This window comes from Muscardinus avellanarius (assembly GCF_963383645.1).
Source record: "Muscardinus avellanarius genome assembly, chromosome: 2".
Taxonomy (NCBI): domain Eukaryota; kingdom Metazoa; phylum Chordata; class Mammalia; order Rodentia; family Gliridae; genus Muscardinus; species Muscardinus avellanarius.
Window position 1 is genome coordinate 42,034,114 of NC_137787.1, and position 26,250 is coordinate 42,060,363.

At 38.2% G+C, this 26,250-nt stretch overlaps 1 protein-coding gene across 1 annotated transcript in view; it reads left to right on the plus strand.

Annotated features, from left to right (window-relative positions):
- Positions 1-26,250, plus strand: part of HECW2 (HECT, C2 and WW domain containing E3 ubiquitin protein ligase 2) — a gene marked incomplete at both ends in the record, with an annotated part of 238,319 nt that overhangs the window by 153,118 nt on the left and 58,951 nt on the right. The window contains 3 exons of the mRNA XM_080690058.1: positions 3,010-3,144; positions 7,015-7,117; positions 9,268-9,364. Of these exons, the coding sequence (XP_080546184.1) occupies positions 3,010-3,144; positions 7,015-7,117; positions 9,268-9,364 (335 nt within the window). The remainder of the gene's footprint in view (positions 1-3,009; positions 3,145-7,014; positions 7,118-9,267; positions 9,365-26,250) is intronic.

Genomic DNA, 26,250 nt, shown 5'->3' on the forward strand with positions numbered 1-26,250 from the left:
AGCTGTGTACTACTGTTAATAAAGATAGGAACTTGTATAATACTCATTATATTATTATTATTATTATTATTATTATTATTATTATTATTATTTGGTGGTACTGGGGTTCCTGGAAACCCTTCTACCTCCGGGCTACACTCCCAGACCTATTTTTACATTTTTATTTGGAAATAGGGTCTCCTAAGCCAGCGCGCATGGCTGGCTTCGAACCTACGCGATACTCCTGCCTCTGCCTCCCAAGCGCGGGGATTACAAGCGTGCGCCACCACGCCTGACTATATACCCATTATTTAAAACGAGGTATCGCTGGGCGTGGTGGCGCACGCTTGTAATTCCCGCACTTGGGAGGATGAGACAGGAGGATCGCACTGGTTCGGAGCCAGCCTCGCTGGTTTAAGAGACTCTGTTTCCACATAAAAATGTTAAAAAATAGGTCTGGGAGTGTAGTCTGTGGGAGTGTATCCCAGAGGAAGAAGGGCTTCCAGGAACCCCAGTACCACCGAAAAAAAAAAAAAAAAAAAAAAAAAAAACACGAGGCATCAACCATGTCCATTTGTAAATATAATTTAATTCCTATCTTATGACATCTCGAATAGTATCAGAAATAATAGATATATGTTAGAGGCCCAGATCAAATGAACATGGGGATGAAATTTGGGGCCAGTGCCTGTCAGAACAAGTTTGCATAGGGTTTATGACTACTATACTTTTTATAAGATTTGAGAAAAAATATGTTTCACCTGATAGGTTAAGAAAAACGGTGCATTCCCCAGTATGTGTTGATGATGCAGTCTCGCAAAAAACCTTCACTTAAAGGTTTTGGATGGTAGCTGGAAGGTAATTAAAGGTACCTAGAAATCAAATAAGAGAAGGGGCTGGAAAAAAGCCATTCTACCCATTTTCCTGCTTTGTTTTCTAGTTCGTACTTTGCTTTACTTAATCTTACAGTTATTTCTTTTTTTTTTTTTTTTTTGGTGGTACTGGGGTTCCTGGAAGCCCTTCTACCTCCGGGCTACACTCCCAGACCTATTTTTACATTTTTTTTATTTGGAAACAGGGTCTCCTAAGCCAGCGCGCGCGGCTGGCTTCGAACCTGTGCGATCCTCCTGTCTCTGCCTCCCAAGCGCGGGGATTACAAGCGTGCGCCACCACGCCCGGCCGTCTTACAGTTATTTCTTTATAAAAATAATATTTTTTCTATCTGGAGGCAACCTACAAATTATTTTGTCCCATTTCATGATTATGTACACACAGAAACATTTTGTAGCCGGGCGTGGTGGTGCACACTTGTAATCCCAGCATTCAGGAGGCTGAGACCAAAGGATCACAGTTCACAGACAGCCTCGGCTACTTAGTGAGGCCCTCCACAACTTAGTGAGACCCTGTTTCAAAATAAAGAATAAAAAATAGGGCAGGGGTATAGCTCAGAGGTCGAATGCCCCTAGGTTCCATTCCTAGACCAGCAAAAAAAAAAAAAAAAAAAAAAAGAAGAAGAAGAAGAAGAAGAAGAAGAAGAAGAAGAAGAAGAAGAAGAAGAAGAAGAAGAAGAAGCAGCAGCATTTGTTTCATAATGGGAAGGTGATGTTTTCATAGGCATACTTGTTACCATCTGCCTCTTGGATTTGCCTTAGATATTTCATTGCTGTTCTTTCATGAGCTGTGTGAACTGAGCTCCATCAGTTTGAAAAGTCAGTTCTTTTTTGCCTGGGTTACTTTCCACATGTCATTTATAGATATGGGACCCCCTGTCTCTCCTAGAGTAGTCCCTTTTCTCTTTATATCTCACTTCACTTTATCTGATCATTTTCTAATTGTACATGAGGTAATGGATTTCATCATTATCTCGAGTGTATTTTACTTTGAAAACTTCTAACATTTGGCCCAATGATAATGATGAATTATACTTGTGTGAAGCTTTATAATTAAACAAAAATGTCTTTCTCCATTGTATTTGATCTATAATATTGAGGAAGATAGTTGAAGCTAATACATCATTTCACATCACCAACAGGAGATAAAAATGACAGACATGGTTTCCACTCTTCTAACGCATAATGGGAAAGAAATGTTTCTTATGAATGAGAGAGACCATTTTTTGTATAAGAAATCTATGTCCTGAGTCACAGGTGGTATGTGATAAGAGCTCGGGTGTGTGATGGATGTCTGAACTGTAGAGGCAAGTAGGAAGGGGATTTTTAGTCTTAAAAAACTGATCAAGCCGGGTGTGGTGGCGCATGCTTGTAATCCCAGCATTTGGGAGGCTGAGACAGGAGTATGTCGGTTCACGGACAGCCTCAGCTATTTAGTGAGGCTCTCTGCAATTTGAGACCCTGTTTCAAAATAAAAAATAGGAAATAGGGCTGGGGATGGAGCTTGGAGGTAGAATGCCCCTGGATTCCTTCCCCAGTACTGGGGGGGGGGGGATGACCATATGAGACTTTGGATTGAGTGAAGATATAATCAAAATGTTCAGAAGGAATATTCTTATAGTAAGGCACCAGTCAAATGAATAAAGGTGGCAGATATATAGAAACTACTTGTATTTATATGCATAAAATAAAGCCCTAAAATAATGGAGTAGTTCAAGCTATCAGGGGACAGTTAGAGGATACTGCAATGGGAAAATAGGAAGGGGTTGGTGGCTGACTGCATAGGAAAAAGAAAAGAGAAGTCATAGATATTGGAGTTTGAGACAAGAACTTTATAACATCCATGTGTGGTAAATACAAGGTGTCCACTGAACGATGCCCCAATGCCCTTTCCCATGGCATCCTTCTAAGATCACATCTTTGATGGCTATTTCTTAGAGTATTTTCTAAATCCAGTCATGTTTCATCCTGATCCTTCCTTCTGTATCCAGTCGAAGGCCAGTAGATTGGAAACTATGAGAAAATGAAGCTAAGATGGATTACTCAAGAGTAAATCTTTTCCTGAACGTGTGGTGTTCTAGGTCAGTTAAGACAGGCCAGTGGTGTGTAGTGACTGCTGTTTCCATGCATTGCACCCTAGGCATTTTTTGTCGACCACAACTCCCGAACCACCACCTTCATTGACCCTCGGCTCCCGCTTCAGAGCAGTAGACCCACAAGCGCACTGGTTCATCGGCAACACTTGACCAGGCAACGCAGCCACAGCGCGGGGGAGGTGAGTCACGTGCTTCCAGGACCTACCTGCCGGTTGATGGAAGCTACTGGAGTGTGGCGTTTGGTGGCCCTGGGCTGGGTTTTTGTTATGCATTGTTTTATTTTTCTAGTTTGATTTAAAGAGTATCATTGAGAGGCTGAAAAATGTTTAAATTGGCTTCTCTGGAAATATATACAGCCGAAATTGTAAGCTTAAAAGACAGGACATATGAGGAAAGACTGAAGAGTATTTTTTAACTCAGAAGCAGATGAGGAGGACTTGATGAGGTACTAGAGTGTTCATGAGAAGATGATAAACCAATTTAGAGCTGGGCATGGTGGCGCACGCTTGTAATCCCAGTACTTGGGAGGCTGAGACAGGAGGATCCGTGTTTGAGGACAGCCTCGGCTACTTAGTGAGGCCCTCCGCAATTTAGTGAGACACTGTTTCAAAATAAAGAATAAAAAATGAGGCTGGGGGTGTATCTTGGAGGTCGAATGTCCCTGGGTTCAATCCCCAGAACCACAAAAAAATTTTTTTAAATCAATTTGCTCATCCAAGGAAATGTCTCATAAGAAATGTCACTTTAGTGGTTTGCTGGATTTATTAGATTAACATAGTCGTTAAAGGCTATGGGGTTATGGCTCCTCACTTGTTTTCTTTAGTATTAGAATGTATCTGACAGAGTTGATTTATGTACTAAGTGCCCAAAGAAAATGGGTTGAACTAAATTACTGAGAACTCTACTCTGTGCGGTCAGCTTGCAGTGGCCCATGGTAACCACACGAGGGCCCTCCATATCCTAACCCCAAACACCAAAGTCCCTCCTGGTTCACTTTTTCCTTCAGCTGTTTAAATAAATAGAAGGAATGTTTTAGGTTGAGATTTCTTCAACTCCGAATAGGTCTATGCTCTGGGTGCATACCATCACTCAATCTGCATTGTTTCTAAAAATTCCTTAGGTAAATAGAATTAAGATTCTTTCCCTGCATGCCTTTTATGTCTAAGAGCACATCATATTTTCAGTGTTGTAGATCAAATATTTTCATAGCCTTTCTTAAAAGAAAAAATGATGAGTGCAATAAAGAACTGGATTCATCAAAATTCCACTCTTGGAATTTCCCCTCACGATTTACATACTTGCTCTGAGGCATCATGGTGCCTGGTGGTTGTACGTGCAGGCATAGACGAATCCTACACAAGAAGCTTATATAAAAAGGATATATAAATCTATTGCAGGATGAGGTATGCACACAAATATTTATGTTTTATGAGGAGCTAATAAATCTCTACCTTGCTGTCATATAAACCATTAGCTGTGAGCTGGAGGACTCCGACATCATTTGTTTTAAAAGCAGAGCACCCCCCCACCTTTGGACCCTGTGTGTGATATGGAGCATAATTAGCTCTATATGACTTTACCACACAGTAAAGCCACTTGCCTTATGGTGACTTCCCAAGGTGAGGCTGCCTCTTGTCTAGTCTGGACAGTTTCCCTGGAGAAACATACATGGGATTCACAGCTACATATACATTTGCTTTCAACCTTTTTACCCCAAAACTAGAGTTATTTTTATGGTTTAGTTGTAGTAGGAACTGAGGCTTTAAGGGTATGTGAAAATTTGAATGAAGCATTCTCTTCCTACTGATAAAAGCCAAACCTTAAAACAGAGGTAACCCCAGAAGGCCTCAGCGTTCAGCCACAGCACTGTTAACCCTTTGAGGGGAGTGTTCTCTCGGCTGTGGGAAGCCTGTACATTTGAAGTGCTCCCCCTATTTGTCAGAGGAATGGCCTCCTGTCTTTTGGTATGGTTTCAAGAAGTGCAGCCTTGAACACCTTTGGCTATTGAGAAATGGTAACACATAGCAACATACTGACAGGAGAGAAATCATATATATAGATATATGTCATTTATATATGCATATATCATGTATATATGTATATGTCATATAACATATATACATACATGACAACATATTGGCATGAGGAAAATTACATGTTTGTGTATATATTATGCATATATATCCGTGTGTGTATGAGTATTGACATAATAAGTTCTCTGACTGACAAGCAATTTGCAGTTAATGGTTAAATCTCTACAAAGCAGCTGACTCCATTCTTCAAAGCCAATAACTCAAGAAAAGTGGAGTAAGAAAACTTCTGGTTAGCCAGGCATGGTGGTGCACACTTGTAATCCCCACGCTTGGGAGGCTGAGACAGGAGGATCGCACGGGTTCGAAGCCAGCCTCAGCTACTTAGTGAGGCTTTCAGCAACTTTGTGAGACCCTGGTTCCAAATAAAATATAAAATAGGTCTGGAAGTATAGCCCGGAGGTAGAAAGCCCCTGGGTTCCACCCCCAGTACCACCATAAATAAATAAATAAATAAATAAATAAATAAATAACTTCTGGTTTTACACATGAGTCTTGCCATCTCCCCTCTGTTCATTCAGCAAATATTCCAATGAGTAGAAATATTGGTATCTCTCCCATCCAACAGGTTAACAACAAATGCCTACTACTGCGTAGAAATGTGGTTAGCGTCATGAGGAATACAAATAATTAACACTTGTATCCTGTGTGCTTCCTTAAAAGAAAATATAATATAATACAAATGAATACAAATACAAGTGAAAATTCTTTATAAACCTTTTTTAGTAGTTGGGAAGGAAAACTGTACTTTAATAACCTTTTTAAGAGAATCATGGCTATTTTGTATGTTTTTATTTCTTCCTTTTTAGCTTGAGGTACAACTGACAAATAATAGAAATTGTTACTAGTGGTAACTGCTTAAGGAATGTAGACCAAGTCCTGGGAGAAGTCAGAGAAGGCCACATTTCACTCCAGGCTGAAGGGTTCCCTCCATGGGCTGTTTGAACTACATTTTGAAGAGTGGGTGAGAGCGTTCTTGAAGGATACCAGTGGCGAGTAGAGAGAGGCTGTTTCTAGAGTAAAGGCCTTTACAAGAATGCCCAGCAGGCATTTTGATCAAAATGACGCAATATGATAAAATGTCTGTGGAGGTTCCCATGGGTGGAAGCAGAGGCTTCATCTCAGAAGTACCAATTTGTAAACCCAGCATATTATTCTCCCTATTGTTCTCTTGGTCTCTTATGCTACTCCAAAGACTTCAGTAGGGTGAAAGGAATGCTAAAACAGAAGCTACGGGTTAGAGTTTTTTGGCAAAAGTATGAATAGGTGTTTTTAGTTATCTACTTGTATATCTGTGTTTCTAAGTCTATAGAAGGTACAATAAATAATTCAGGTTAGGGCAATCCTATTTAGCTCCTCCACACCTGCTACTGTTAGCTCCCTGGTGTGGGAGGCTCAAACCAGAAAGAGCTGTTGTGCCAGGTACTTTAATAGGTGTGTAGAATTGCTACGAAGGAGATAATGTAAATTCAGAACCCCACAGGAAGATTGCTGCTCTTCAGCCTCTCTCTGCTGAGACAGGGAATTCCCTGGCTGCCTTAGCCAGAAGAAGGACTATCCTGGCACTGCCCCAAGACATTATGTACCTACCGCCCTGCTCTTCCCTTTGAATGTATTGTTGCAGGTTTGTATTCTGTTGATTGCAGAAGTTATTCCTGATCAACATGTCTGCTATTTAGCTGCCGTGGCCTCACTAATTATAAGCACACTGAACTACTTCTGTGCCATAAATAGGCACTGACCGAGCTCCTTTAGGGTGTGGACACCTCAGCCCTTTTCTCTATTCAGCCACTAGGGCAGGGCTTCTGGTCCTGCTTCAGTTCAACAGCTTGCATCTGTTCTGATTGGTTCATACTTTGCCATGCTCATTGTTAAATATCTTGAACAACTTGGTTTGAGATGCTGATATAATGCCCCCTAGCTCCTGGTACAAAACATAAATGATGCTTATGTTTGCAGGTTGGAGAAGATTCTCGGCATGCCGGACCACCAGTTCTTCCCAGGCCATCCAGCACGTTCAACACAGTCAGTAGGCCACAGTACCAGGACATGGTTCCAGTAGGTATGTCACTCCTTTTCAGAAATGATTATCTGTGCTTTCACGTCTTCATACACCATGCGTACTCTGCTCACACTCCTCTGTGATCAGCCTGATCCCTTCTGCCCCATATTCAGAAACCACTTTATTATCCTTAAGAATTTTATGACAAAGTCCTAGAATCTCAAATGGTTTCTGTCTTGTAAGATCATATAGAATGAGATTTTTAATACTACTTTACCTAGAATTATTAGATTGTTGGAATTAAGGGAAAATATTTAAGGCAACATAATATGCAATCATTATAAGTTAAGGAGTTGGACAAGCATTATACTTTGGGTATTTTTAACATTTGAGTCAGACAGAACTTAGATTGTGTGGAATCTGAAGTAGCCTCAGAAAGTAATCAAGTAAAGATAGCACATTTTTAAGGGGTTTTTATAGAAATTAAAAGGCAACAAGGGTCTCCAAAGAAGCAAACTGAAAATAAATGACCAGGGGCATGTAGGCTTGAAAGAAAAACATGAGCTGCTATTTGAATAATGAGGCTGAAGTAGATCCATGGCTTTCAAACCTGGGGCCCCAAAGCAGGTGGAGTAGACAGTCTGATGGAAGGCCTCATAGGGTTCCTCTCCATCTCAAATTAGAGTACCTCTCCATTGTTTGGTTTGCTTTAAAATTTTTACTTAAACACACAAATACACACATCTACACCAAGTCATTGTGAAATGCAATGTAATGCCCATAACCTAAGGTAACTTGACAGACACTGGATAAGAAGAAATCATAGAAATCTATAGTCAAAGTTTGTCTACATTTTATTGTATCATCACTAATATGATATTAAAAACTGCTCAGAGAATTTTAAAGTGCTATAAAATTGTCATTTAAAAAGTTCTCTGGTTTCTAATCTTGGGTGGAACATAAAAAACAATTATAGAAGTGTCTTCAGCTCATATATAATGAAATGTACATTTAGGGACACTTTGAGTTGACATTGAAATTCCATTTTAAGATATTATTTAAGTGATTTATTCACATCTAACTAAAATATATATGTATAGGCAATATAATACAGCCTAAATCTTCAGATGATTACTTTTTTAACTATTTGTTAGTATAGGAAAGGTATGTATGTATCTATAGCATATTTGCAAACACAAAAGTGTTGGGCAGACTAAGATCTCTGATATTTGAGAATTCAGACATTTGTTTCCATGAATTTAAATATATTTATGCCTGTTTCTGATTATTGATAATATAATTAAACCAAATCATCTTAAGTAAAAAATCATTTTGACAAAATAAGTATTGGCCTTGAACACTTAATTTTTATTAACTCTTTTTAAATTTCTTTGCGCAGTCTTGAGTAGGACATACATTTTTTTTTTTTCAGTACTGGGGATTGAACCCAGGGACAGTCTACCTCTGAACTACACCCCTAGCCCAATTTTTTAATCCTTTATTTTGAAACAGGTTTCACTAAATTGTGGAGAGCCTCACTAAGTCGCTGAAGCTATCCTTGAACCAGCAATCATCCTCCTGTCTCAGCCTCCAGAGTACTGGGATTACAAGAGGGCATACATTTTTTAAAACATGTTTTGTTCAGAGTTGATGTTGATGATTGCCTTGTAGTTGTTCATGTAATTGTTTTGGTGAAGAGCAAGTTATGGCTTAGTGGCATTTATTTTCACTAATTATTTTCAATAATTGATCTGGGAATGGTTTATCCTCTCCATTTTGGACATAGCTGTTGCTAACAACTATTGCATTTTGGGGAATCTGGATTTGCTTCTTTACCTCTCTGGCTGACTAATATTTATCCCCAAAATAGCATTCCACTTATGATTGTCGTCATTTCTGTGAGGCTGAATTGGGGGAACTTAAAATGATCAATATCTAGAATCTTGTTAATGATCTAACCTTGTCCTTTGATAATAAATATGGCTCATTAAATGAACCTAAGACACTCATCAGGTATAAGCCCAATAAAAATGCAGCAGTGAAGGCACAAATCTGAATATAAGCATCTGTGGTGGTAATAACAGTATAGCTCCAAACTATGAATTTGAATATAAGGATTATTTGACAGAAAAATAGATTGTTAAAAGTTTAGATTTCTAGGCATAAAACTAATAATTTTTTAAAATTATTGTTTTTCTGATTTTTTTCAGCTTATAATGACAAGATTGTTGCATTTCTGCGTCAACCCAATATCTTTGAAATTCTACAGGAGCGTCAGCCTGATCTTACCAGGAATCACTCACTCAGGTAACCAGAATATTGTTGCATAAGCCCCAACCATTAAATTTTGGTAACATTGATCATCATCTTGAAAATTCATTCTTCTTTGTTTTTTTGTTTGATAGTAAGACTGAACCCAGGGAATTCTACCTCTGAGCTACACCCCTAGGTCAGTTTATTTTTTATTTTAGAATAGGATCTCACTAAGTCATTGAGGGTCTCTTCAAGTTGCTAAGACTGGCTTTGAACCTGTGATCCTCTTGTCTCAGCTTCTCAAATACTGGGGTTACAGATGCACCCTTATGCCTGGCTGAAAATTCACTCTTTCTGTCATTTTTTTTTTCCCTGTGGGTCTGGGGATGTAACCCAGGGGCATTTGACCTCAGAGCTATACCCCCTGCCCTATTTTTTATTCTTTATTTTGAAACCGGGTCTCACTGAGTTGCAGAGGGTCTCACTGAGTCGAGACCGCAAACCGCGATCCTCCAGGTCTCAGCCTCCCGAATGCTGGGATTACAAGCGTGCACCACCATGCCTGGCCTCTGTCATTCTTTTAGAGTGACATCTATGTACAAAAATGTTATGTCATCCATACCAGCTCATCCAGGTGTGGTGGTGCTTACCTATAATCTCAGTACTTTGGAGGCTAAGACAGGAAGATCTCAGGTTCAGGTCCAGCCTCAGCAACTTGGAAAGACCCTGTTTAAAAATAAAATACAGCTTGGGTGTAGCTCAGAGGCAGAAGGCATCTGGGTTAAATACCCAGTAACACCCCCCACCCAACAAACATACACACACTTGAAGCTCATTGTAGCCCTGGTATCTTCCTACTAAGACTTGGATAAGGCTAACTAAACAACCTAGAACCTTTTTGGAAGAACAAAAAAGAAACAAAATTTTCCAGCCAAGAAACATCCTAGCTATGCAGATTATGATGAAAACAATAAGACACTGACATTTTTTAGCGCTACTTGAGAAAACAAAAGTAACGGTTAATGGAATTGAGATTTTTAAAACCCTAGACTTGATATAACACATTTTTTCCATAATAAAATCAGAGTGGAACCAAAGAAGGGAACCTGATCCTTTCTGCTTTCCAGCCTTCCCCTGCATGAACCCACTCTTCTAAACAGCTTTTTCAATGCATCCAGCTTCCAGCTCAGTTTTACTTTCCTGAATACATGCTGTTCCTCTTCTCTGGCAAGCTTTTCTCTTCTTTTCAGTTTGGCAAGAAGGATCTTTCTTTTTTAGCCCAGGGCAAGTTCTTCCTCAAAACCTTTCATCTCTACTGTGGACTCTCAGTCTCATGATCTAGCCTTGTATTTCTCAATCTCAGTGTACTAGGCATCAGTGGAAATAGAAAAAGGAGAATTTCTGCTGAAAATCTTACATAACCTTAAACCCTACCTGCCACTTTTATATTAGAAATCGATTTGCCCAACAGCACTGCCGTGGCCCACAGGATTGATTCTCAAGTACTAATCCACTGACTTGTGCCAAACTGTTTTCATCAGGATCACCTGGCGATCTTTATAAAATGCCAGGTCTCTCACCACCCCAAACTCTGAGCTCCTCTCCCCTTTCTGAATTTACATTCCTATCATCCTATACTCTCCTCAGAAATCTAATGTTGGGATAAAGCCCAAGCTTTATTTTCTTTAAACTTTTCCATATAATTCTTATGGCATGGCCAGGTATAATAACCTCTGCCCTTGGCACTAATTTAATAATTAATTATATTTCAAATGGTTCTTTTAACTGTTGGACTTCTGTGCCATAATCTGCTTTTTCGAATTCTTACACCTTAATTTCCAATTACATTATAAAATATTTGCAAATAGGAATCTTTAAATTCATTATTATTTTCTCCTCCTTACTACTCAATATCGGTATCTAGAAGTAGCACTTTGCATACAGTGAAATATATCTGTGAAATATATATATATACATTTATATGTAAAACTTGCTAATTTGAAAACAAATTACCAGATATTCGTAGAATGTTTTCAGGTTATTATGTCCTTAAAGTTGTAAAGTTTCTAAAGGCTAAAACCACACAAAGTTTTAAATATGACATTACAAATATTGCTTTGTATGGAAAATCAAGTTTTACGTGGCTTACATCAAACTTAAATCTTAGCGCTTTCTTCAGCACAAGCATGCCCATTCTCAATTCCATGCAAAGAAAGAAATTGTAAAAATTATACAAGTGTGGATTTTGTATGTTTGTTTATTATGGCATCCACTCAGTAATCCATGGTCCCTTAGAGAATCTTGCATAAGATATTTTAGTAATAAAATTGCAGAAATGAGCTTCTATTTGGTCTAACTAAAGATCTCAGGGATTCTGGACCTCAAAGCAAAACAGACAAACAAAATTTTTATTCTTTTTTCAGTTACAAAACAAAGACCTAACCCTAACCCTCATTTCTCTCATTTCTACCACCTCAAGCCACAACACACACACACACACACACACACACACACACACACACACACAGTGTTTCTTCTTCTCAGTATATCCCAGCTCCCACAAAAGAACAAGAAAGAGCAAACCCAAGAAGTTGTCTACTTTTTCTCTGCATTCCACATGATTATTTAGAGCAATTAACATCTCTTTAAATCTCCAACATGGGAGAGGTTAGGCTGAATCTACCTGAACAGGGCATCTAATTTAGTCATTATTCTTTAATGACTTGATAGAACCTTAATAGAACCTAATAGAGGAGAAAGCTACTGCCTCTAGTTGGTAGCTTCCAGTTCTATGCTTTTTTTTTTTTTCCTGCTTTTTGAAGTCTCCGAAGTTTCTGATTTCCTAAAGATTTTCTTTTTGAGTGACACGGGGTGTCCTCTGTTAAGCACAGTCTTTCTTCTAACATCGATCTCACTTGGTAATATCTTACTAAGAAACTGATAGGCTTCAAAATATTTTTCTATCTATTCATACTTTATAAAACTCTTTACAGAATGTGACAGTAGAAAGCATATGTGGTCATGGCAGGCAGAAGGAAGCAGGAACATAAGTCAATCAGATAATGCTCAAGTGTGTGTCACATTGTACTTTCATTTTCTGAAAAGTTTTGGATAGTTAAGCACTGTGCTTATCATACCAACATAAAGGGGAAGTTTGTATATCCAAGAGAACATTCTGTTTCATGTACTTAAAAACTGCACTGTAAGAGCATTCCCATAAATGCAGGGATGGAACACAGCTGGGATTCTTTAATCTCATATTTTAGTGATCTCTTTGATAACAGATTTTTAGACAGCTTTCCAGCACTATAACAAAATACCTGAGATAATTAACTTACAGAGAAGTTTATTCTGATTCCGGGTTTTAGAGGTCTATAACAGGGTAAACCCATTGCCTTTAGGTCTCTTATGAGGCAATGGTGAGGTACATGTAGCCAGAAAACTGTTCACTTCATGAGCAGGAAGCAAAAGAAGAAGAGTCCCACAGTCCCCTCCAGGTGCACAACCCCAATGACCTAAGGACCTCCTATAGGGCTCCTCCTCCTAAAGATCCACAGGATGTCCCAAAAGCACCATCCTGAAGAACAAACGTATAACTCATGGACCTTTGGCGGACACTCAGCATCCCAATGATAGCACAGGCTTATGTATAGAATGGAGCCAATGGGCAATCTGTGTGTCACAGGTACCTATGGACTTGAGCAAGGATCACCAATACCAACCTAGCTTACTATGCATTACTGTGCATCCATCTGTGGCATATCCACTTCAGAGAAATAACCCTTTGTATTTTCATATAAAATAATGAGGAAATATGGTGTAGCCCCTGGGAGGCTGAAGCAGGTATAGCTCTTTGAGTTTTTTTTATTTTGCTTGTGATTCCTCCTAAGCCATAGGATATCAAGCTTTTTATTTAGTGTGGATTTGTGTATAGCCTTCTCTTCCTTGAGACTCCACTCATGCATCTTTTCCTGAAGAATGGCTGTGGTTTTTCATGTAATAGAATATTGCTTTTACTTTTAACTGTTGTATTGAAATCACTGCTTTCTCTAAATTCACCTGTCATGCAAATGTGAATGATACCAAGTTGTTTTACTCCTCCCCCATTCTTTTTTCCTAAATCTTGGAGGAGGTTTATTTTCTCAGTTATGAAAGTAAACATTCAAATTTGGTACCACCTCAGTCAAATGGGAAGTTCCCCCATTGGACTGTTATATCCCACTACTGGTTCTTGTTGGAAGCAGTAAATCAGACTCAGATGTTTGTATGTCATGATGTGAAAACAAGAGCTAAAAAAAGTTCCAATATTATAGCCAAATATAAGTATATTATAATCATATTTTATAGGATCTTTAGAAGAAGGGGGCTTATAGGAGGTCCTTAGGTCATATATTTGTATATGAATACAATAAAAATTTTAGTTTTGGTGCTTGTACAATATCTATTATAAAAAAGGATCTAAATGTCATAAACCTGAGTTAAGAGTTGAGAATTTTTCCTATAATTATTAGTGTTAGGTTCAGCCAATAAAACTACTCCCTGTTAGGCCTTCTCTCCCCAGGTACCCGTGCTAATTATTTTTGGCAACAGGTTGGTTCTTCTTTGAGTGAATTCCCTTGCCATAAGAATATGCCCTGTGATTTATTTTTTATGCTGGGTAAATCAGGCCATTTCACATTTTTTTGTTAGTAAATCAGTAACTTGGAAGTCCAAGAAATTATAAGCCAGAAAAGGCAAATGGTATTTATTTCTCTATTTACCAGAATAGAAAGAAAATGGTTTGCTATGGGTTTTCATCATCCTGTTTTGAGAACCCTGTAGATTTGTTATAATCTAACTTTACTCTTGATTTTTCTTGTTTGAAAATGTTTACCCATTTTGAAATGATCAAACAACATCATATGATCCAGATATACCACTACTCAGTATATTTCCCCAAAGAATTAAAGTTGGGATACTATTCTACATGGATAGTGATACATGCATACCCATGTTGATAGCAGAACAATTCATAATAACCAAATATGGAACCAACTCAGGTGTCCATCAACAGATAGATGGATAAAGAAAATGTTGTATGTATACACAATGGAATTCTACTCAGCCATAAATTCTACTCAGTCATTTTCAGGAAAATGGGTGGAACTAGAGAATATTATACTAAGTGAGATCAACCAGTCCCCGAAAGAGAAGCTGGCGAGCAAATAGGAAACATAAAGGACTTGGGGGAAATGTGGAGAGATACCAGGAAGATGAACAAGGACAGAGGAAGGAAATAGTTCAGATGATGCTTTGGCAATATATGAAGCTATTACTAGGAGTTTCTCTCGCAGGTATGGACAGGGTGTAGGGAGTTGTGGGGTAGAATGTGAAACACACCAAGAACTGTGTTCATGTGTGTTTATATCACACTGAACTTCACTATGATGTATTACTGAAATGTACTAATAAAAGTATAAAAAGATATTATCAAACAATCAGAATTTTATGGAATTAAAAAGATAAGTTTTACAAAAGCTGATTTACATTAAACACTCCACTATTCAAAATTTCTAACATTTCTCTAGCTTTATACCAAATTATTTTTTCTACAATAATATTAGGCTGGAAGTATTAATCTCAGTTGAGATCTGAACTCCTTATTCTAAACAGCATGAACTTACTTCTGTTGATTCTAATGTGTTTTCTTATTAGGACCTGTCTGACTCTATCTCTGAGTCCTCCTCTAATTTGTTTACTGCTCACTCAGATGTCTAGACCAACATGGAAATATTTTGATCTTTGTTGTACTGAATTTAAATATTAGAAAAATCTAGATTTAAGCTGTTCTTTTCCTGTGAGGCGTTTGCTTAGAGATAATTATTGAATTAAAAAAAAAAAAACAATTAAGCCGGGCGTGGTGGCGCATGCTTGTAATCCCAGCATTCGGGCGGCTGAGACCTGGAGGATCGCGGTTTGCAGACAGCCTTAGCTACTTAGTGAGGCCCTCTGCAACTCAGTGAGACCCGGTTTCAAAATAAAGAATAAAAAATAGGGCAGGGGGTATAGCTCATAGGTCAAATGCCCCTGGGTTCCATCCCCAGACCTGCAAATAAATAAATAAATAAATAAATAAATAAATAAAACAATTTAAATATTTTATAGACATCGTATGGTAATTATATGGCCATTGGAAAGTCTTGCTAGAAGACTGTCTTTCACTGGGAAGTCAGCAGTCACAGCTCTTAGAAAGTAATAAGGTATTTATCTTAAGAGTTCATAATTGGAATCAGACATATCCAGGTTTGAATTCTGTCTACAGTTTACTCACCATTCAAAGGTGAGTGAGGCATTTAGCAATGCCCCTCAAGTTGTTACCCTAAAAATGACAGTAGGAATTTTTAACTTGCAATATTCCTTTAGAGGTTAAATTAGATAATAAATATTTGATATGCATTAGTATTCATAGCAGTTGGCACTATGTAAGCATAATAAGCATAAAATAAATTGAAATTAATATAGTAGTAGTCTGCCACCCACTTCTTGATCAGATAACAATTTGCAGTTTCATATTGGGAGCTTTTCTTGACCATCTTTTACACATATACAATGAAACTAGCCTTGACTGCTCAATGCTTAGAGCAAAGGTCAACAGAACAAGGGTCAGCAGTCATTACTGAGGGCTAAAGTACCATGACTAAGCGGCCGGATTTGGAGCCTTCCGTGAGGCAAGGCTGCTACTGAGGCCTCCGAGGCCGGGATCGGAGCCTGCTGAGGGGTTAGGCCAGTGCTGAGGCCAGCGAGGCCAGGATCGGAGCCAGCCGTGAGGCAAGGCCGGTGCTGGGGCTTCCGAGGCCAGGATCAGAGCCTGCCGAGGGGTTAAGCCGGTGCCGGGGCCAGCGAGGCCGGGATTGGAGCCTGCCGTGAGGCAAGGCCAGAGCTGGGGCCTCCAAGGCCGGGATCGGAGCCTGCCTTGAGGCTAGGCTGGTGCTGGGGCCACCGAGGCTGTGATCGGAGCCAGCTGAGGGGTTAGGCTGGTGTGTGGGCCAGCGAGACCAGAATCGGGGCCTCCCATGAGGCAAGGCCGCTGCTTGAGCCAGCTAGGTCTGGATCAGTCCACCAGGTAGCCAGGCCACTACTGGGGCCGTCAGGAGTGGGATCAGTACTTGCAACGCAGCATGCACAGAGAAATATCACAGAAAATAAAAAATCAGATGCTTCCCCTAATCAGCAAAAACTAGGAGGAAAGGGGCAACAGGAAGAGGTCAAGCTATAGAAAGGGCCCTCTAGTGAAGCAACTAAGGTGACCAATCAGAGGGTATGGAATAGGGGAGGATGTAGCCTCTTTAAAACGCAGGAGGTACATAAACAAATGTATCAAAGTTAATCACCAAACAAGCATGGGATGGAGGGAGGAGGAGGGAATGGGATGGGGGGTGGATGAGGGCTAATTGGATGATGTGTGCTTGTATATCCTCTCAAGTCTTGTATTCCAATGTGATATATGATTACAATGTACCAATAAAAATAAATTAAAAAAAATAAAGTACCATAGCTATTATAATTAAATAACACCCAAAGATATATTAAAATATCTTCATAAGCAGCCAATTTTCTTACAGTCTAGTGAGAGGTTTGGGATTTTGTTCCCTAAGACAGTAAGAAACATGGATTTTTAGAACCAGTTCCTATTCTAGAGCAAAAGGAATAATTGCTACCCATGTTTTATTTGAATGGATATGCCAATTCATAGGTATACTGACATTCAGTTGTCTCATTTTCACAGTTGCCACAGTGTGGAACCTCATAATGATTAACATTAAAACAACTGGACAATCACCTCAGTTTTCTTTTAAGTTTAATCCAAAACAAGAACTCTAATAGCAAAAATAAGTTTAGAATTCTGTATAGAATATCACAACCAGTTATTTGTTCAATTGTTTTCCTATAAATATATTTTCACATATAACCTTGAAAGATTACACAAAAATATGTTCATCCACTATATTTTTCTTGGAAACACCGTGTTTTCTTGCTCAATCAGGGTTTTCAAAACTCTTTTCTTCCATGAAAAATAACCATGCTCCAGGTGTATCTGTTTTACTGTGAATTTTTTAAGTTAATGTGTTAAAATTTATGGTTTTTGTCTTTTAATTTTATAACCAGAATATATTTTTATGTATTCACCCCTTCATTTCTTACAATAATTTTTTTTATTCTCCATATAGGAGCTGTATTTTTCTGTGAAGGCTCTCTCAAAGTATTTTATGTTTTTGTTTCTGTTGTGGTAGACCTCTTTTTTAATCTTTTAAATTATAACTGCCAAAATATAGGAAACCACTGGTTTTTGTAGAACAATTTTTCTGAAATTGATAGTTTATGTAATTTTTTTCCTTTGCCTTGGTATTTTATATTACTGTTTGGAAAACACTGCTTTATCCTTGCTTTTCCTTTTATGTGCTGTTCAACTTCCTTGTCCTGTTTTTTATGTTTATTTGAAAAGCAAAATTATATGAAATTAGACATAGTTTCAGTTCCTGAATATATTTTTATTAAATAATTGTTATTGAATGTATAAGTCATAAGAAAATATAAACCTCTAGTACATTCCAGGATATCCTAGATAATAATTCTTCAGAATAATGATAAGCTTAGGAGTCAAGCTGTTATAATGTCTTCAGAAGGATGTAACTAGATGATTTTTTGTATAATAATCAAGGACTTTCATAGAGTCCAAAATGGCTTTGCTTTATAGTAGCCCCCTCTTATCCACAAAGATAATTCTAAGACTCCCTGTGGATGCCTGAAACCATGCATAGAAGTGAGCCCAACATATGCTGTGTTTTTTCTTACACATATATTCCTATGATAAAATTTAATGTATAAATTGAGTATAGTACAAAATTAATACTAACATAAAATAGAAAAATTATAACAATATACTATAATAAAAGTTAAATAAAACTTATGGATTTTTATTCCTGGAATTTTCCATTCAGTGTTTTGAGACTGTGGTTGACAACAGATAACTGAAACCATGGATTAGGGGGGACCACTGCATATAGAATTTTGCTTGAGACTCAGTTTCCATCATCTACGGAATTATGAGAAATATAAACTCTTCAAATGGATTATCTCTTTAATATTCCCAACATTGTTTTAGTTTTATGGAGAGGCCAGTATCTTATCTAATATATGTAATAGTAGTACTCAAGAAGAATAAATATTTTTGGAATGACCAGCATGATTAGAATGTCTTGCTAACAACAGAAACAGAAAGAAAGAGTGGGAAGAAATCTAGCTTGATTCTATTTTCAATAGATCACACTGTCAAAAATAAATATCTTTGTGGCCTTACTCAATATTTAAAAATTTTGAGGGCTCCCCATATAATAGACTCAAGGCCAAGTATTTTATTTACATTTTATAATTATGCTTATTTTCAGATGAAAAAACAAGTAAAGAAAGTTATATAATTCTTAGTTCTTAGCCTGGAGATAATCTATATCCACTTATGACAAATTTTGTTCCTAAGCATGTGGTTGATTTGTTTTGCTTCTGTGAGGCCAGAAGAATCACATGTGCATATGAGCCTAAGTTTCCAGATGTAACCTAGATATGGGAATGGAACGTTTACCTCTCTACTGCTTGGCTCTGTTCTTCAAATCACACAGTGCCCTGTGACTGTGGTAGTATGAATGATCAACACTAATTTTCCTTTCTTGACATTCTACCATTGGGGAAGTCAAGGGCACTTCTCTAAAACTACTCTCTGGCAGTTTTAAGAACATGTATTTGTGACGGTGTTCCTCAACTGTATCTGCAGGAACTTGGGGGTGCAGAGTCTGCAATCCAGAGTTTTGCGGTTTAGAGCATTGCTGCTCCTGAGTGTTTCTAAACACGTGCCCTTCTCAAACTTCATCCAAAGGCTGGTTGGTTTCGATGAGATTTTCTGTGGGAATTCCAGCCTTGAGACTTTGCTCATTGTCCTCACATGATCTTCTGCTTGAGTTGACCTCCTGGGAGGTCGTTCTCTGCACCAGAGGAAGTGGTCACAAAGGCCTAAATATTGTGAGCCAAGGAGGCAGCACTAACCAAGGCCTTTTTCCTGAAGTTGTCACTGCACAGCTTAGCTTTTTGATATAACAGTTGTGGGGGGTTGTTACTGAGCAATGCCTCAAAAAAAAAAAAAAAAAAAGCCTCTTTCCCTGCCTTTGCATTTCCCTTGGTGGATTCTGGTATAATAAATAAGCCAGTCAACTTTCTGATTGTCTTTTTGTTTCCCTATCACAGTAAAAAAAAAAAAAAAAAAAAAAAGGAAGATTGTTTATTCCAAACACAAGTAGACTGTTAGGAGCCACATCTGTTCTTTTCATTTTTTTTCTTTTTTCTTTCTTTCTTTTTTTTTGGTACTGGGAATGGAACCCAGGGGGTATTATACCTCTGAGCTATACCTCCAGCCCCATTTTTTTTTTTGAAACAGGGTCTCACTGAGTTGCAAAGGGTCTCACTAAGTAGCTAAGGCTGGCCACAAACCAAGATCCTCCTGTCTTAGCCTTCCAAATGCTGGGATTACAAGCACATGTGCCTGGCTTCTAGCTTCTTTCTTTCTTTCTTTCTTTTTTTTCTTCTCTCTTTTATTTATTTATTTATTTTTTTATTGGTGCACTGTATTCATACATCATAGTAGGATATATGCTTTTGTAGACATACATGCACACTTTTCCCAGTCAGCCCCCACCCAATCCCCACCCCATTCTCTCCCTATCCCTCCCTCCCATGCTTGGCTTAGTAGTTGACATCTAGTATTATGGCAATTTATCTAAAATTAAAAATGATAATCTCACATAACAGTTTCATTTGTCTGATACTAAGCTTTTGATGACTTAAAGATAACATTTCAAATTTTCTTTTTGCTTTCTTTCTTACCAGAGAATCTATTTTTTAGGTGAAACTATCATATATTTATATATTTATTTTTCAGAAAAAAATCTATACTAATATGGAATATGGATTCTAGGTACCCACAACGATCTTGAAAAAGAACAAAGCTAGAAGATATATATTTTCTGATTTCAAACCATATAAAGCTACAATAATTGAAACAGTGTAGTACTATTCTAAAGGCAGATATATAAACCATTGGAGTTAAATAAAAGCCTAGAGCTAAATTCTTCCCTATATTGTCAAGTTATTTTTGACAAGGTTTCCATGAACATTTGGTGGTGGAAATATTATTCTTTTAACTAAATATTGTTAAAAAATAATAATTACATGGAAAATAATAAAATTGGACCCTTACCTAATCCCATATACAAATATTAACTCAAAATAGATAATAGACCTAAATATAAATCTTAAGACTATAAACTTTTAGGAGAAAATCTGGGTCATTAAACCTCCCAACATTGAAATTGGTAGTGATTTCTTGGTTATGATTTCAATGGCACAGGCAACAGAAGAGTATACACACTCCCTAAAAAATAAAAAAAAATATTGTATATCCAAAGACAATGTAAACAGAGTTAACAGTTACTAATAGAATGGGATAAAATATTTCCAATTGCTATATCTGAAGGTATATTAATATTCCAACTAGAAATCCTAAAAATTAACAACAATAAAGGCAAACAATACCCTTTAGAGATAGGTAAAAGACTAACATAAATAATGAATCTCTACAGATAACAAATCTTAGTTGTCTGTTGGATGGAAAATCTTGATTGTTGATCCCTTTGGTTTCACTTTCTTTTCCCTCCTCTATTCCAATTATTCTTAGGTTAGCTCTCTTAAAATGGGCCCATATTTCTTCAATATTAGATTCTTGCTGTCGGATATTTTTTCCTAGATTAAAAACTATGCGTTCATTTTTGGAATGATCATCTTCTAAGAGCGAGATTCTGTTCTCCATGTGGTCTAATCGGTTGTTTGTGCTTTGAATTGAGGCCTTTACTTCATTAATTGCATCCTTTATCTCTTTTTGGCTCTCTCTGAGTTCTTTTTGAAGCACCTCTATTATTTCTACAGTTATTTTCCTGATTTGATCTTCTAGAAATCTCTGATTTTCTATTTTATCGGGTTCTGATGTTGTGGGGTTGTGGGCATTCATTGCTCCAGTATTATTCCTCTTTCCCATGATTTCGGATGTTTGTGCCTTCTCTGGGTTCTTCCCTTGGGTCACTATGACTTCACTTAAGGTGTTCTGGATCTCAAGTCAGTAGTATCTCAGACCCCACTACTCCTTTACTGGGTTGTATCACAGAGTCTCCGACCCAGAGAGTCGATAGAGGCTGCTTTAGACTGTAGGGGGGTGCCAGGTTGCACGTTCTCCTATGGTGTGATATCTCTGCCACTGCCCCTCCCCCACTGGGTCAAGTCCCAGGGAGTATAGTACTGGGATTTCCTCTCTGTGGCCCGCAATTTGACTCACTGTTCTTGAGTACGCAGATGTAGCTGTACTGGCCTCGCTGAATTCGGTAATGCTGCCGCTGGTGGCAATATGGCGCCGCTGCTACGCCCTCGGCTGTGGGGCTGGCGTTTTTCTTCTTGGTTTTGATTTCGACTCTGAATCCCTGCAGCGTGTGCTGAGCTTGGCCACTGGGAGCTTTAGATGCTCTCTGCGCGGAGAAATCCCGCCTGGCCGTTCCGCAGTGGCTCACCTCGGCTTGCTGTAGCTGTCCCGTGAATTTGCCGGTGCCGCTGGCAGTATGGCACTGCTGCCGCGTCTGCCGCATCCTCGGGCGTGAGGCCGGTGTATCTCCTCTGTGGCTCTGTTCTCAGTCTGCTTTCTCTCTGGAGCCTGGTGATTTTTTGTCTCACTGGTGATGGTGTTTTCTGGCTATGAAAGGTGCTGATATTGTGGTAATGGAAATTTGTTGTTAGCGGGGCTCTTAAGCCCCGCTTTTCTCAGTCGCCATCTTCCCGGAAGTCCTCTAGCTTCTTTCTTATTTAGTATTCATTATGTGCACAGCATGGTGCTGCTAAGTATTAGGGACCACCAAGATGAAGAAGGAGGGTTTTAGCTCTCAAGGAAACTCACATTTCTAAGACTGAATAGTACTTATTCAGGCCAAAGATCCTTCTAACTCTATATATTAACAAAATAAATGTGAATATATGTATGAAAGAAATATTCAGGCATCTCTCTAATCATAGTTAAATGTAGCTTTAGCACTTTTCCAACTATGATCATCCCAAACACTGAAAAAACTCATGAAAATTCATAGGCATCAAATTTGTTCTTTTCCATTCTTAAAAGAAGTTTTGCAGACTTGTATTGACTTTAAGTACTTTTATTTTATTTTATTTTATTTTATTTTATTTATTTATGTATTTATTTATTATTTATTTATTTATTTATTTATTTATTTATTTATTTATTTGGTTGTACTGGGGTTCCTGGAAGCCCTTCTACCACCGAGCTACACTCCCAGACCTATTTTTACATTTTTTTTTTCATTTTGAAACAGGGTCCCCTAAGCCAGCACGCACAGCTGGCTTCAAACCTACGCAATCCTCCTGTCTCTGCCTCCCAAGCGCAGGGATTACAAGCGTGCGCCACCACGACTGGCAAGTACTTTTATTTTAAAAGAAACATAAAGAGGTGGTCCAGGGGATAGGAGGTGGAGGGAAGGAGAATTAACAAAGGGGACACTTCCATCGATGTTATAAACAGATGTAAAATTACCAATGCCAATCTCGGTATCATGTATGGGGGAAGAGGAAGCTAGGGGGAACTCACCAAGTAAGTGTGCTTGTAAGTCACTATCACTGTGAACTACATTATGATGTGAAAGTACAATGCACCAATAAAAATATATATGAGCCAGGTGTGGTGGCACATGATTGTAATCCTAGCATTTGGGAGATGGAGGTCTGAGGAACATGGTTCACGGACAGCCTCAGCTACTTAGCGAGGCCCTTTGCAACTCATTGAGACCCTGTTTCAAAGAATAAAAAGACTAAAAAATAGGACTGAGGGTGTAGCTTGGAGGCAGAATGCCATATATATATATATATATATATATATATATATATATATACACACACACACACACACATATATATATATATTAAAGTAAATAAATAAATAAATAAATAAATGAAATATAAACATGGCCAAATTGAAAATATGTGCAAACTTCTTAGGCTTACAGTTTTTATAAAGTATACATCAGGAGGTATATAACTTAAGCTGAGAAAATTGATTCATTTGAATTAATAATCCATGTAAGAAGATTTTATTTTTTTCAGAAGCCAAATCCTCGGTGCTGAGACCATTCTTAGTGGAAAGACCCATTTGTGCCTTTATTCCGTTAGTGTGCGACCTAAGTCTTTTTTTATTTTATTTAAAATCTAGGATTTTTTTTTACATACATGTACACATCACTGATTTAACCCCTACCCAATTCCCACCCCATTCCCTCCCCGTCCCTCCCTCCCTTGCTTGGCTTAGTGGTTGACTTCGATATGTTTAAGTACATTGTATGTTTTAGAGATTTTCCTTCTTTCCCCCTCCTTTCTCCTCCTTTAGGTTGTCTTGTTTGTTCCTCTATAGGATTTCCTTTTTCATCTAGAGTTCCTAGTATGACCCATTTCTCCTTAGCTCTCACATAATAGGGAAAGCATCTGATTTCTTATTTTTTGTGACTGACTAAAATCACTTAGAATAATGTCCTCCAGTTCCATCCATTTCCCTGAAAATGATGTAATTGAGTTTTTTTTTAATGGCTGAGTAAAATTCCATTGTGTACATATCCCACAGTTTTGTAGTCCATTCATCTGTTGATGGATATCTTGGCTGGTTCCATAGTTTGGCAATGGTGAATTGTGCAGCTATGAACATAGATACACATGCATTAGTTTGGTAGTTTGGTTTCCTATCTTTTGGGTAGATACCCAGAAGTGATATTGCTGATCAAATGGTAGATTTATTCTCATTCTTCTGAGGATTCTCCATACTGTTTTCCAAAGTGGTTGCATTAATTTGCAATCCCACCAACAATGTTTTAGAGTTCCCACTTCTCCACATCCTCGCCAGCATCTGTTGCGAACTGAGCCTTTTGATTTTGCTCTGATGGTCTATCACACGCCTCCTCGGCATCATCACAGTTGTTATTTTTGCTTCCTAACAAAAAACATTGTTTTATGAAGCCAATTTATTTAATAATGTATCTCCAAGTGTAATATTGAAGAAAAATAAAGCATTCAATGTGCCTTAAAATGACTGGGTCATACCATCACTTTTCTATTTGCATACTACTGCAAAACTCTTGTTCTTAAAATAAGCCATGCTATCTTTTCTCTATTATTTAGTGTAAATGAATAATTTACTTTTTAAGTTCATCTCTTTCATTTCCTATTATCGCTTATGGTGACTTACATTCTTTAGCTTCACATGATCATTTTCATGATGTGAATTAATACTGCAGCAGAAAACTTCTGTCTTTTTAGTTGGTAAGAATGCTGTGCATGAGCTGGGTATGGTAGACCACACCTATATTATATTCCAGTACTTGGGAGACTGAGACAGGAGAATCACAGGTAGGTTCAAGATCAGCCTCAGCAACTTAGTAAGACGCTGTTTTAAAATAAAAATAAAAATAAAAATAAAAAGAGTTGGGGATTAGTTTGGAGGGAGAATGCCCCTGGGTTCAATCCTCAGGAAGGAAGGAAGGACCCTAAGGGAAGACAGAGAGAGTGAGGGGAGGGGAATTGTGCATGAGTAGCAAACAGGAACCATTGCTGTCATATTTGACAATGAGGCCATGCTGACCTCAGAGCAGCCAGTTTTGCTTATCAGCACTTTAAAAGTTCGTCCCAGATTGCTTGTCCCCAACCGCCTTGTAACTGCAGACAGGAGACCCGAAGTTGTATGGCCGTATTCAGCGATGAATGTCACCCTATTATCCAAAGTATGCTTCTATCCTTTTAGACAATTTAGTCACCAAAGTGAAATGCAGCATTTAAAAATTCTTCCAAATAGCCGGGCGTGGTGGCACACGCTTGTAATTCCCGCGCTTGGGAGGTGGAGACAGGAGGATCGTGCTGATTTGAAGCCAGCCTTGCTGGCTTAAGAGACCCTGTTTCCAAATTTAAAAAATATATATAAAAGTAGGTCTGGGAGTATAACCCGGAGGTAGAAGGGTTTCCAGGAACCCCAGTAGCACCACCACCAAAATAAAAATAAATAAAAAATAAAAATTCTTCCAAATATAAGAGAAAACATACATATGCTTGATTTTTGAGACTGGCTATACTTGCTTAGTACTCATGATTTCCATCTGATTTCCTACAAAAGGCATGATTTTGTTCTTCTTTTTAGCTGAGTAAAATTCTATTGGATGTATAGACCAAAGCTTTGTGATCTGTTCGTCTGTTGATGGGTACCTAGGTTGGTTCCATATTTTGGCTATTGTAAGTTGTGCTGCTATCAACATGGATATGTAGATATTATTATAATATTCTGATTTTATTCCCTTTGAAAAGATGCTCAAGAGTGTTATTGCTGGGTCATATGGTAGTTCCATTCCCAATCTTCAAAGAAACCTCCATACTGATCTCCATGTCAGCTGCACTAATTTGCAGTCCCACCAACAGTGCAGTAGTGTTCCTATTTCCCCACAACCTCACCAACATTTTATTATTATTTGTGTTCTTTTTTTTTTTAAATATTTTTTTTGGGTGGTGGTACTGGGGATGGAACCCAGGGGCCTTCTCCCTCCGGGCTACACTCCTAGTCCTATTTTATATTTTATTTGGAAACAGGGTCTCAATAAGTTGCTAAGAGTCTCACTAAGTAGCTGAGGCACGATCCTCCTGTTTAAGCCTCCCAAGCATGGGGATTACAAGCATGCACTACCACGCTCTGGCTTTTTAAAATTTTTTTATTGGTGCATTGTAGTCATACGTCTTAATGGGATAAAAGATGGTGGAGACATACATGCACAATTAGCCCTTAT